Here is a 14,790-nt window from a genome sequence, read left to right on the forward strand (position 1 = left end):
CACTTGGTTTAGACACACCGGCCTTTAAGCCCGATATTTCTTCCATTTCCTGCCCTCTCCAGAGGCATGCTTCTCAACATTTGGGTCCTAGATGTTATCATTTGAAAAGGGGATGAATGGGAATAATATTGTATCTTATTGATATGTTATTAGGGACAAAAAGCTTTCCCACTGCAACCAGAAGGATTTAAATGTGAACTTAAACCTGTTCTCAAATTAAGTAAAGGATGCAGCTGGGGAGAAGGGGAGACGTTTTGAAAAAGAAAATAAGTAAAAAACATTCTTCAAAAACATCAGTCACTATTGTGGTCTTTCTAGCAGTCCCTTGCAAAGAAACGATTCCTTTGTATTCAAAGGCACAGAGCTGGGTTAAAGAGACTTCGTGGAGACCGGAGTGGGGCCCTCGGACCAGAAAGGTGAACCAATCTTTGAGATCCGAGAGTCAGGACAACTAAGGATGTGAGGGCTGTTGGGTGATCCAGCAGAAGAGACTTGGACCATGTGGGCCCTTTCCAGGTGGTTAGGGCCAGAGAAGGTGCATGATGAACAGGAAGGAAGCACAGGCAAGCAGGCCAGCATGGGGGTGCAGAACATCAATCCCAAACGCAGCAGCGGGACAGCGACATGGGTCAGGCTGCGGGTCAGGTCCAGAGAATGATGAAATAACTCAATCAAGGCCCTACAGCCCTACCCCCATGGGGCACACAGTCTAAAGCAGACATGTGAAGCATTTCAAAAGGAAACGGTCAAATTTGTGATTGAAATCAGAGGAAAACCCAAAGGAGGGTCCCTGAGCTTAGCCAGGGCTGGGGGAACTTAGTGAGAACTACTGGGGGACAGATATTTCAACTGCAATTTGAAAGATAAATTAGAGTCTGTAGCAAAGAGGTCAGGTAAGTGGAGTCCATCCTAAGCATTTTTTTAAATCTTTATTGTTGAAAATATTACAGATGCCCCCCCTTTTCCCCTCTTTGACCCCCTCCTCCCCACTCCCTTCCCCCTCCTGCTTTCCCCAAACTATTGTCTGTGTCCAACTAAGCATGGTAAGATATAGTCGAAAGAGAAAGAAATACAGATTTCTAGCACTACAGAATAAAGAAACGTTAAAATTGTCCCGAAAGGAAAGCAAAGCCTCCCACTAGCAGGACAATGAAACAGACAAAAATGAGGTGAGCAAGTGACTCGCACTTTCCATCAAACCAATCTCTTTGGCCCGGGAGTTCACTCCAATCCAGTGTCTCTCCTCTTTGCTGCCTCTTTCTTGAACACGCCACCTTTCTTGCATTTCTAGACCACAGTAACTTGTGAGGCTGGCCTCAGGACCAACTCACTGCATCACAATACGAGCACGAAACCACAGCGGGCCCAGCAACTAGACAGTGATGAGAACGTATCCACTCGTCTTAGAAATGCCTTACTCAGGAGATCGGGGCTTTGGAAGACTTGCATCCTGGTGGGGTGTTAGACTAGCTTCTCAGATCCCCTCGTGTAGTGGGCCCTTTGGAGTGTCATTCATTCTCCACCTTGCTGAGCCCAGATTTAAACTGAACAGGGACTTGCCCCACTGAGACATCTCAGTATAAGAAATTGTAGGGTTACAGCAGAGAGATTTTTCAAAGAAATAAACACATCTAAAAAACTCCATTAAGAGGACTGACCGTTTGTAATGAGGAAAAAGGGAGTACAATCTCTGAACCACCACAACAAAAGGAATCCCATTAAAACATGTATGAAAGCCCTGGCCGGTTTGGTTCAGTGGTTAGAGCGTCAGCCCGCAGACCAGAGTCCCGGGTTCAGTTCCCGCTAAGGGCACGTATCTTGGTTGCACTATGTCCCCGGCCCCAGTTGATGTCATATGGGTGGCAACTACTCAATGTGTCTCTCTCACGTGGATGTTTCTCCCTCTCTCCCTCCCGCTCTATCTGGAGATAAAATGCAAAACTGTCCTCGGGTGAGAATTAAAAAAAAAACATGTATGAGAACTGTAGGGTCATACAGTGAATGACAGCTTTTAATAGTGCATTCCAAAGTTGAAAGCAGACTTAACTTTGCTCAAATGATTATATCAGGATTTTTTAAAAGGGTGAAATTAAATTATAGGAATCATTTTTCAGAGCCCAATGGTGAAATTCAAATTTTCAGATCATGCCTTATCCCATCTATTAGATTTTAAACTTGGATAAGAGTAGTTCTTCTTCCCCATTTAATCTGACCCCTGTATTACATATATAGCCAAATGTCTTTCATGCTTTAATCACTCAGTAAAAACACTTTGAGTTTAATTTCATTACCTAAGATTTATATTTTTATAAATATTTGTGTTATATTTTATAAATATTTTCTCTACTCCAGTTAATTTTTTCACTGATGATTTTGTGACATGTACAAGCCTCTGAGAGGCTGATATAAATGTCTAAGGAATATTTATTAAGGCTCAACTTTTTTTATACCACTTATAGTATCTTATACTCTTATCCTGTAGTTTCTTAGAGTTTCTATCCATATATTTTTCCTATATGCCAAATTTCAATTAAACGTGTTTTTAACTTGTAGCTACAATGTTCCTTGGAATTCGTACGGTGGCGTCTTGTTCAAGAGAGACAGAAACACAAATCGGTTTCACCACAAATCTTGGTCAGCACTAGGAAAGGACTCAATTTGGTCAAATGTGTCAACTTTGAGAGTCATTAAGGAAACAGGCAAACAGAGTCACACAGAGACTTCACTTCATTGGGCCAGCTGACAGCCGCCCCTCTGCTCTGTCTGCAGAAGTTAATGAATGTGTGGAGTCATCCTCTGAGTCATGCCAACCCGGAGGAAGCCTAATGTCAACATTTGATGTAAGGTGATCCAATTTGATAAAATTACTATTTATCCCTATATCCTCTGTGGTTCCAGACAAGTCTGTTTCCATGACAAAATGAATATAAAAGACCAACTAGCAACAGCTTGATGGAGTTCTAATTTCAATCATTTTATTTACACACACACTGTTCCTCTGTCATGAACTTTGTTTGTGAAATCCACCCTGTAAACGCATTTCACTATGCTCACAATCTGGTCATCACAGCCTTCTGGCAGCCCAGCCTGGATGAAGAGCAGAATCAGGGCTTCTGCTATAAAGAAACACTTTTACAGACATACACAGGAAGTCTTCTAATTTTTTTTTTTTTAATGAAAAGTCCATATTTAACCTTGTATACTGATTCATTAGGCAATATGAATATTTTTTCACAAATGACCTTTTCTCCTAGAGCTATACTATTTTCCCCCTTGCTTATATTCTCAGATTTGCCTGTAGATTGCAGCAAACATTTCCAGGTATGAGATCATTTAGGGATGATACATACACGGATATGCACAGACCCCGCCCACTCTCCTTGCCATGGCGACTGCACAGAGGTCTCCCTGTACCCCAGGGAGCCACAGCCCCCAGTCACAGTTGACATGAGATGGAACCATTTGCCATCCTTCGTCCACAGGTTTCTGATTGGCCGCATGTACTGGGTTGTGTTCCTGTGGGGATTCAGATCCTTCTACCCACGGTCACGTGCGCTTACTTCAGTTCTGCACGTGCAACAGCCGTGGCTGTATGTCGCTGCCTTGCTCGTGTCTGACCAAAGCAAATCGCCCAACCGTACGCACAGGCACAGGGAAAGTACTAGGTGGAAACCTACCTACACCCCTTTTACTTTCTGCCCAACCATTTAATCTGAAGTAAACAGGATGATTTCTTTCCAAGTATGAATTTGCTGATCCAGAATCCAAGCAGGATTCCACATATTGTAAGGAACTTTCAAGACTTTACAAAAATGGGTTAAACAAAAGAATTCATGAATATACTGTGGGTTTCATTGTGTTTCCTTTTTTCAGCAAGTTTCTTTGTTTCTGTTCATATGTCACCTGGGCCAAAATTGTGGGGTATAGTCATTCGGTTCTTTTTTTCATTGCACCCCCAAAATCTAGTAAATCAATAAGATCTGACTATCTTTCCCTCTTCAAAATGTTCCTGAAATTCCTCCCTATGTGAGCATTTCCACCACTACCACCCGAATGAAGATACATATTATCTCACACATTTACAGTCATAACTTCACATAAATATGCACACACTTCTATACACACAGACACATACATGTGTATATGTGCATTACAGATGCACATGCACCACACATGTATATAAATACATTATATATGCACATATACAGATATACAGACATATCATATACACACATACAGGGTGTGGCAAAAGTAGGTTTACAGTTGTTTGTATGGAAAATAATAAAATAATGAATAAACAAGAATACAAGAATAAACTGTGTCACGTACTCACACCTGTTAAGCTACTTTTGCCCCACCCTGAATATGATGTACACACAGACACCCACATATATATTCTACACAATAACAAAACAAAAAAAGAAACATTGCTAAATATCAGCAAATTATATGCACCTCTTTTGCAGGTAACCAATTTCAGGATGAAATGTTTCAATGCACAGACACAAAAAAATGCAAAACTTACGGGTTGACCTCCCCACCATCGATGATTAAATTTCTCCCGCCCTCGAAGATGGAAAGTGGCGTCGAACACGGGGTCGTACATTGAATTGCCTACAATTCCGTGTGACTCTGGATACAGCCCCTTTGAGTAAAAGGAAACTTGTCACTAGAATAACAATATAATAATCCACCCACATTAGTTCTATCATACATTTTCTTGTCATAGAAAGTTTTAAAGCAACAATTAATTTCTAAGTTTATATATGTGTCTGAACAAACATTAATGTTCTTGATGGACTGATTTTAAGCAATCTAAAAAACTTGACAACGTTATAAGAGATTTAATATTTAGGTCTTTTTAACTGTTGCAATTTAATAAGATGAAAACTGTTTGTTTTTTATTTTTACAACAAAGTAACCTTTCATTGAAATTGACTTATGTGCCTCCAAAAAAGTTTCTATGTCGAAATACATTTTTCCTTTTTCCTAAATTTTATTTCTACTCCAAACCAATAATAATAATGATAATAAAATAAATTAAGGATGTTTTTAAAGAAGAAAGCAAAGTATTCTTGGAAATATCTAAGAATGAAAATATAGCAGCCCCGACATCAACATTTTTATTTGAAAATTCAGAGGTTTAATGTGTGTGTTCAGACAGAACTGTATTTGAAAAACTGTTTGTTTTGAAGTTGTTTTGATGCTGGGTCACCTGCAATGTTGTACAAGGCACTTACTGTGAACAATTGAGGCAGATAAGATGGAAAACAAAAAGATTTTCTTTGAACACTAAGGAACATGTTTTAAAAATCCCCCTTTAAGTCATTTCAGGATGAAATCAGCCCTCTGAATCTATGTCATTTGAAAAAGTACTTACAGTGGCCAAAGTGTATAAGTTGGGGAAAGTCTTTGTCGGGTACACGGGCCTCATGTAGGGAGAGTGTGTGCCACAAGACCCTGGGAACAGAAGTTCAGATCACAACAAGAGAACCAACAGGAATCAAATGGAAACCCATTTTATAAACCATCCAAGACACGTGTTAACCTTTACTTCTGTATTTCAAATACTAAAACGCATTTCAAGCCATGTGTCCATAGATCTCGAAGCCCATAGCCGAGCAGTTACTTTGCAGATCATGGATTACGGATGAGAACACAGTATGAAAATGACTTACTTAGTTTTTCAATGTTAGGCATGACCTTGCTGCCTTTCTTCATGTATGAGGCACGGAACCCATCCACAGAGAAGATGATTAATGGAGGGCGAACAAACCTTAAAGGGCAACACATGAAGCTTCAGAAAAATTATTGCCACAGAGTTTCCATTATGCCGAGTCATTCTCAATAATTGGGACCGAGGATTTCCAAGAGGAAAACTCGAGTGAGGAGATCTGTTCATGCTTGGGCTGCCGGCCATGTGGCATTTGTGGCGCCTGAAGCCCAGAGAAGGGACTGTTTCCCCTAATGTACCTCCTCCACGGCTGCCTCTCGCATCGCAAACCAGGTTTCTCACAACGCAAACAGCTGCTGTGTTTGCCTAGAATATGTATTCTCTCATTTGCTACCTGGAAAACGTCTATGCATTCTTTACAACCCAGCTCAAAGTTTCCTCTTTTATAATATTTGCTGCTCACACTTCTGAATTCCTTTAGGATCGTAACTCATACCTCTTTTATCATTTACATATATTGCTTTATATTATAATATCTGTTAACATGTGTATCTTCTTCAGTAGTTTCAAGGCACAGTTGCGTCTTACTCATCTTTCTATTTTCTGGATCCATAGTAGTGATTCAATAAATACTTATCACATACATGGCTGAATGAATGAATATAAAATTAATAGCAGTAACACTCTTGCCACTAGAACTAAGCACTAATAAAAATTATTTTACATTTGCCCAGAGGTGTGGCTCAGTGGATTGAGCATCATCCCATAGACTGATAGGTCCTGGTTCTATTCCCGGTCAGGGTACATGTTGAGGTTGCGCGCTCAATCCCCAGTAGGGGGCGTGCAGAAGGCAACTGATTAATGTTTCACTCTCACATCCATGTTTCTGTCTCTCCCTCCCTCTTTCTCTAAAAAATCAATAGAGACACATTTTTTAAATATAAAATAAAAATTGCCCTGGCCGGTTTGGCTCAGCGGTTAGAGCGTCGGCCTGCGGTCCTGAGAGACCCGGGTTCGGTTCCCGCTAAGGGCACGTACCTCGGTTGCAGTTTGTCCCCAGCCCTGGTCGGTAGTGCGGGTGGCAACCACTTGCTGTGTCCCTTTCACATCGATGTTTCTCTCTCTCTCTGTTCCTCTCTCTCCCTCCCACTCTACCTGAACAAAAAATGGAAAAATGTCCTCGGGTGAGGATAAAAAAAAAATATATATATATATATATATATTTATATTTATATAAATTATATATTTATATATATATAATAAAAATTATTTTACGCTTAATTATAAATTGCAAAACTAATTAAAAATACTGAAGATCTCTAAAAGTTTATCTGAAAGTCAAGGACTAGACTATCCACCTAACTAGGGCAGGATCTGATGAAATAGGCCCTTTGTTATATTCTAAATATATAGTTGTGTGATCAGACTTGAGAATAGTAAACTATATACAAAACTGTTTCTCACAGTGTAATGATAATTCAGCAAGGACAGGCCTGAGTTTATTTGAAGCCACATAATAAATAAGGTGTATTTTAAATGAGTCACATATAAAGCATTGAGAGCAATACTATATAAGAGTTCATTACTATCATTTAACAAGGCTTCTACCACTTAGACTGGGTTTTCCTCAAAAATAACCAACCACATTTTAAATAGTCAGAAACCACTGCCACCCCATTCTAAACATCCAAAGAAGTCCAGGTGGCCCATTAAAGTTAAAAAGGAGACCGGAATCAAGACAGTATCTACATACTCGGGTTTGGTGTCCCAAGCTAGGCTTAAAACAAAAAACACACTCCAATACATTTATGACGACACATTGGTCGGATATCTGTCTTCTGCCAGCCCCTTTAAGGATCCATGAATTTCCCCCAGTTTCCTGATGGCAGAAGAAGTGCCCTGTGCTGAACCCACTGAGCTGCGGGGTGTCACTCTGCTTTGGTGGTTGGTCATGTTTCTGCAGTGTCTGGTAGGGGTTACCATCTCAGATGATGTTTTTGAGATATTCTAGAGCCCCCCGCCCCCACCCCAAAAAAGGCAAAAGCAGCACTTTAGGGGGAGAAACAAAACGGGAGGAAACAAGTTCCTGCCAGGAACGTTCTTCTCCTTCAGTGAGGTGCAGATCCCCTTTGTAAAATCTTCAGCTAAGGTGGACAATAGGGGCTATTTGGTCTCTGATTTGTGCACAAGTGATAAGGGGGAAAAAATGTAATTTCACTACCTCAAAATGCACATTCTAGCATTTGAGTTATTCCTCATAAGTTTGCCTGTACATGTGGATTTCAGATTTGCATCCTTTTAAACCATCTATATCCAGGGATATTTCATCCATTAATACATAAAATGTCATACTATTCAAAATACACTTACCCTGCAGGGCATTCTGGTGTCTTTATTTCCTCACAGTCATCATCTACCCAGTGTGACTCTCCTAGAAGGAAAATGGATACATTTCTTGGTGAATCAAGTTATACATGCCATCCAGAGCTTTGAAGAGTATATTTCCAGGACCTGTGTCCTGGTTGATACCGGTTGCTTATGGGTGACCATCTAAAAAGAAATTCTGAAATAAAGGCCAGGGTCTGGTTTGGCTTCCTAAAGTACATCCACACACCACGGTGAAGCTAAAAGTTAATAACCCCAAGTGGTGTTTATGCAAACCTTCAGAGTCTAAACAGTTTCTAGATAAAAACACCAGTGGCGTCAGTGAAGAAAAGTTCATGTTTGTTTCCCTCCAGAAATAAACTGTTTGGTCATTAGATGGAACATTTTCTCCACCACCGAACATCTCAATGCTGTAAAAAGCATGGCACAACTTCCCTCAGGTTGGGGGGAAAGGCTCAGAATATGCAGGGGTGAGAGCTGGAGGGTTACAATAGATTATCTGCCAATGCATCTGTGTACAGCACTTGAACTCAGGAATGAAAACCAATGCCATCTTTCACCGTTATCTTCCACCAAGATCTGAGAGCCAAGCCTACGCTTTTCCTGAGTCACCCTGTGCTTAACAGACACTCTTCCTGAATGTCCCATACCACAGCTAGGAAGAAGGATTTAAATTAGACACTAAAAAGTGACCTGCAAACTTTACGTAAAGATTCTTGGATCTTTTCATTAACTTCTATAAGTGGGTACCATGGCAACTGAAACTCCTTGAAGACAGAAACTGCATCTTTTATATTTTTGGTAATCCGCTGACTAGTATTGATGATGGGAATAAAACCACCATATTCTACAGTGAAGCATCCAACGTCAGCCCACAGGTATGCATGGCTTTGGGGTGGGACAGAAGCTACTGGTGCTCTAAGCTTCTTTTCAGCTAGCAAGCCCCCCTCAGGCTGCTGCTAGAGCCTGGCTTACCACTGTGGGGACCCCTGAGCTCAGGGTGAGAACGCGAATTACTTTCAGAGCCTGCAGGAGAGCAGCCCAGGGTGACACTCTACCTGAGACGCATCTTTGGGAGCCGCCCCCCACCCTCTCCCAGGGTTTTTCTGCTCCCTCAGTAATTCCATGTATGGATCCCCTTTCCCAGGCTCTGCTTCTAGAAAACCAGACCTAAGCCCAAGGCCGGAACTGCAGAAATCACTACTGTGGTCCTACCTAAGTACGAAATGTGGGCTAATTTTCTTGATATTTCAGATCAGTGAAATGCAGGGAAGCAAAACTAACAGGGAAGCAGGGGAAACTTAAAGGCACCTCTCATTTCCTCCCCCCAGCCCCTAGCCAAGGTGTTGCACCCCACCAGCCGGGATGCCTTGGAGCATCTCCAGTTTGTGTTCTTTTAAAGCTCAAGCCAACCCAAGGAAACATGTACCTTTGCAAACCACTTGGTAATTGGTACAGCAGTCTCCCCTGGCCAGGCAGTCCTCCGAGCAGTGACAGGCGTTGTCTTCATTTCTGACTTCTCCGCATCTGTCCTTGGTACACTCCCAGCCGCCAGCTGCAATCGGCACAAGAGAACACTTTCGCCGCTTCACGCAAACCAAATGAAAGAGGCCACAATTGCTTACAGGGGTTGCCAACAAAAAGAGCTAAAAATCCCACATCATTTCATCTGCTTGTGAAATTAGACTTGGCCTGAGGCCCAGATGATATTTGGAGGACTTACAAATAGAACGAATGCCTGATTTTTAAATCAGATTACAAAACCATACACAATGGGCTGCTTCGGGAACAAGAGAAACCCCTACTATTGCGAACTGTCCTGAAAAACCCATTAGAAGGTATGGTCTAGCTTTGTAGTAGGGGGATGTAGCGTCTTGGGCAGAGTCACTATAGCTCAGCTCTTCCCTTTCCGAAGTAGCTTTACTTAACTTGGATCGGTTTGATTTAAATACAAATGATAGTGCAACTAAATGGCCTCTACCTACCACAAGATGACAGGAGATGGAAGTCCTAAACAGATACAAAGATTACAAAGGGATATTAAAAACACTCACAGTTCCAATCATTGACCAAAACCGAGCCCTGCCTACAATGAGAGAGGTCAGAGTCCCAACATTCAAGGCCAGTAGATTGGTTACAGATTTCTGTCCGAGCCCACTTGATGGAGAGTTCACGGCTCAACTCTCTCCAGAGGATATTTTCAGAAAAGTGATATTTCCATTTTAAAGAGAGTGTTTCATTTCTCGTTCGGCTTTTCTGTCCACTAGACTGTAAGTTCCAAGACAGGAAAACACACACCCCTTTTCATCTTTCTATCTCCAGTGCCCAAGACTATGCCTGGCACACGCTCAGTATTCCATGAAGATTTATTACATTTCATTGAAAACCACCAAGAGCATAAAGTACGACTCTTTAAACCTAGGATTGCCATATTGAGAAAATGCATAGTTAATTCATTTCTTCAACAAATACTTCCACTGTGTTTTGCTTGTTCTAGGTGCTGGGGACGCTGTGAAGAACAAGAAAGACATGATGTCGTCTATCCATGCCAGTTGGGATGGACAGACCACAAGCAAGTGTGCCAGTGGAAAAAGATAACTTCAGCTTGTGTTGAGTGCTGTGAGGGACATAACGGATGGCATGGATAGGCAGTGCCAGGGTGGGGAGGTAGGGTGGTCAAGAAAGCCTCCTCTGGGCTACAGGACACTTCAAGTCTTCATCCCTTAACATATATCCTAAGTGGAAAGCAATGATTTTAGAAAGCAGTGTTGCTCCTTATTAACAGTCTACTAAAAGATACTATTGTTAAGGGAATAAATGGATAAAGAGGTATTAGTTGCCCTTCCTGAAAATCATGCCACTACCGTCTGATTGCCTCTTTTCAAGTAGCCTTTGCACCCTGACTCAGTTCTCTGATTCCATCCACTGTCTTCATTGCCTTCTCTTCCCAAGCAGATAAATGCTTGGGATTCTTTTATCCAGACCTTTATTCCCTACTCTTAGCCATTTTCCAAGGCTCCTTTGACTAATAGACATCATGAGGTTCTTCCCCACTTCGAGGGTAATTCTACCTGCCAGCATCCTTCTATTCCTCCCCAAATTCCACAAGGAAATCCATTTGCTTACAAAAGAGCACCACTATTAACAAGTTGGACTTCCTGAGGAACTACTGACTTCACATAAGAATGAAACTTTCATATAAGAATGAAAATCCCGGGTTCAGAGTGAACGATAAGAAAGATGTGAGTCAATCAGCTGCATCATTTTCAAAGCAAGCATGGGAATAAACATAAAAAGCATTTAACCTTATTGGATAACAAGGCTGAATGTTACCTATCAGATCAGGAAAGAAAGACTTTATTATTATTATTTTTTTAATCCTCACCTGAGGACATTTTTCCCTTTTTTGTTCAGATAGAGTAGGAGGAAGAGAGAGAGAGAGAGAGAAACATCGACGTGAAAGGGACACATCGAGTGGCTGCCACCCGTACGACCCAACCAGGGCCGGGGACAAACTGCAACCGAGGTACGTGCCCTTAGCGGAAACCAAACCCGGGTCTCTCTGGACTGCAGGCCGACGCTCTAACCGCTGAGCCAAACCGGCCAGGGCGGGAATGAAAGACTTTAATAATGAGAATATAAATTTTAAAAATGGGAATTGTTGAAAAGAGAGTAGTGAAAGGCTCTTACACCCTTTGAGAGAAATATAAACTTTGAGAGTGTAATTTTGTATTATATATTTAATTTTTTCAATGCATATACATTTGGATCCCAAAATCCCACTCATAGGAATTTCTCTTAAAGAAAATATACAAAATATGAATATGCATGAATAACGTTCATTGATACATTAATAGCAAAAAATGGGGAAAATTATAAATGCTGATCAATTACTTAATGAAATAGGTTGTATCTGTTCAAAGGAATACTATGTAAACATTCAAAGGATGATGTGTATAAAGATATATAAATACATATACACCCTCAGAAGGCATGTATCTACACACTTATCTAAGTATACATACACACACACACATACACAAATAGTCAGAGTTTACACTGAAACACCGACTGTGCTTATCTCCAGAGAGTGCTTTTGTCAGCAAAGTAGAATCTTAAAGACTGTTTTCTTTAGCCTTTTGTGATTATTTGATACTTGATCTTTCCACATTTGGCATATATTAGCTTTGTGCACAGGGAATAAATGACTTTAGAAATGTGACTGTAGTCCGTATTTCTTAAACCTGGGAAGAAAGCATGAGCGACACCCAGAGAACACTAAGCTAGAATCAGGAGATCCATTCAACTTTGCAAGCAGCTCTGAGACCAGGAACCCGGAGGGCTGAGATGAGATGTTAGGGACAAGATACTCAAGGTAGAGAGGAAACATAACATGTTCGTTAGTTCCTCACTGCCAAGCAAGCACAGGCTGCTGGTCTGAGATGATATGTTAGAGCCAAAGGACTCTCTGCTGGAACATCTGTTCCATCCATATATTCAGTTTACAAGATTCTCAGCATTTAAGTTTGCAGACTTACAACCAAGGAAACTGGGAGGGGTTCCAAGGGAAAGTCACCCCGCCCCCAAAATGGCCAAATGTTTGGAAAATGTACTGTGCAAAAGACAACTTAATAAAACATTTCTTATTTGGGGGAAACAAACACATCAGAACCAGTGAAGCAGTCAATATCAGTTTTCATATAAATTCAGGGCTATTTCTTAAGTAGAGAAGAATAATGTCTTTGCTTCAAATGATATCATTAGAAAGATCAGAGCAAAGTCAATGATAATAGAAGTTCGATTTTTGAAAGAATCAGCTCATCATAAAAGTCTGAAAACAAGTACTAACTAGTCCACGGAGCCATAGAACCTGTGCACCCAGGGGTCTGAGGCACAGGTCATCTTTCTCGGGGCTTGAGTGCGATACTGCCCAGAGGCACGTGGGCAGCCTACAAGGTACCTTCAAAGTCCTACATAAAGAGTCAGGCTTTGGCAACAGAGCAGGTGGAACGGCAAAAGTCTCTAGTATGGCAGAAATATGGCAGAAGGACAGTTTAGAGCGACCCTGAGCACATCAGCTCAAGTAGAATCCCAGAGCAATGTTCCACTTGCACAGGACAGGGGATGACTTCAGGGTAGGCCAATCGTCACTGTATGATACGATGAAATAAACAAGTGCTAAAAACTGTGCAAGATCGATCGATAGATACAAATAAAAAATCCCAGCACTTTAAGAATGTGCACAATTTCAGCCCATGTGCCCTAGTGGTGAATGCGGGAATTGACAGCAAGAGACAAAAAGGAGGATTAAAAATAAAAATAAAAAAGGCCTGGCCACAAATGATTTTCCAAACCAGGAAATGACTGTAGCTGCAAAGAACCTTCTTGTATGGAAACAACTGTCACGCCGGATGTACTCATCATACACCTGACAGTCATTCAAGAAACAAAACTCAAGTCCAGAGTTTGGTTTGGCAAAAGCAGGGTGGCAGGGCCAGGGCGTGTACCACAGCAGGGGGTTGGGAGCCATCCCACTGAGGACGCAAAAGCTGCATACCTGTCTTCAAACAGAGCTCATCGAAGTCATGGCAGCAACTGCTGTAGCTCTTACACAGGTTGTCACACCGACAATCAGGAGGTCCAACTTCTTGAAGTTCAAAGCATCTGCCTTTACAAGATCCAGAGGTGTTGGTCCAGGGGGAGTCTGATAACACTGCAAGATACAAGACACAAAGGCAATGGGACTGGGAAGTGGGCCGTGTCACCATGAGGGGTGGCCCTGGGGAGCAAGGCGGTGATGCAGTCAGACAGCTGAGCAGCTTGGCTCCATCACCTGCTAGCTATGGTCCCTTGACAGGATGTTGAACTTCCGTCTGCCAGTTTCCCCATCTGTAAAGTGTGGGGATTCATAAAAGTGACCCAAGGTTGTAATGAGAATTAAATAAAACAACCCGTGCAAATACTTAGCAGGTGGCCAGGCATATAGCAAGTGTAAGCAGTGAGGGTTAGTGTCTCTGGGGATGCTAATGATGTCAGGATAGAAGAGAACTTCCGTCTAGGTACTGAGAGACAGAGAATTCATTTCCCTATTTGAAAATCCATTGTTCTCTATAAGAAAAATTGAGCCTAAATGTTCTGAGAACAGTCCAACCCTATGGGATGGGAAGAGAGACGTTTAAGATCTCTTCCAGCCACACAATCTGTACCCGTCACTAGAGGTACACAAACACAAATTCCACAGTCTTGGCTTCTTGAAAATAAATCCTCATCCATTATTTTTCATATGATCATTGTAGAGCTAGAAATCTTAACAATCAACTAAAAACTGGGGTGGGAGGGAAGAAGTGAAATAAAAATTCCACATACAGGCAACATAAGTTCAAAAATTAAATGCACGTTCCATTCATCATAGTTCCTAAAAGATTAAATATCTACGTATAAATGTAATAGAACCTGTGTAGAACCTACATGAAGAACACATTAAAACTTTACACAAAGATATTTTAAAAGACGTAACTAAATGCAAGGACATACCATCTTGGAGGTAAAAATATCCACATTATTAAAATATCAGTTCTTCCTAAATAATCCTAAAGATTCAATTGCATTCATAATAAAAATAGAAAGAGGATTACTAGAAATGAGAGAGAGTATTAAAAGTTTATCAAAAAATAAATATAGAAAAATTGAAAAAAAACTGAAAACAGTAATTTGATGATGACTAGATGCTA

The 14,790-nt window shown here is 41.2% G+C and overlaps 1 protein-coding gene across 5 annotated transcripts in view; it reads right to left on the minus strand.

The window, feature by feature from the left end:
- ENPP2 (ectonucleotide pyrophosphatase/phosphodiesterase 2) overlaps positions 1 to 14,790 on the minus strand; it is a 110,975-nt gene that overhangs the window by 59,262 nt on the left and 36,923 nt on the right. For all 5 annotated transcript variants that reach the window (XM_036264103.1, XM_036264105.1, XM_036264104.1 and 2 more), the window contains exons 3-8: positions 13,617 to 13,772; positions 9,489 to 9,614; positions 8,045 to 8,105; positions 5,679 to 5,776; positions 5,381 to 5,460; positions 4,526 to 4,645 (exon numbers count right to left, since the gene is read on the minus strand). In XM_036264103.1, coding sequence (XP_036119996.1) covers positions 4,526 to 4,645; positions 5,381 to 5,460; positions 5,679 to 5,776; positions 8,045 to 8,105; positions 9,489 to 9,614; positions 13,617 to 13,772 — 641 coding nt within the window. The remainder of the gene's footprint in view (positions 1 to 4,525; positions 4,646 to 5,380; positions 5,461 to 5,678; positions 5,777 to 8,044; positions 8,106 to 9,488; positions 9,615 to 13,616; positions 13,773 to 14,790) is intronic.

The sequence above is a fragment of the Molossus molossus genome, unplaced genomic scaffold (assembly GCF_014108415.1).
Source record: "Molossus molossus isolate mMolMol1 unplaced genomic scaffold, mMolMol1.p scaffold_m16_p_16, whole genome shotgun sequence".
NCBI lineage: Eukaryota > Metazoa > Chordata > Mammalia > Chiroptera > Molossidae > Molossus > Molossus molossus.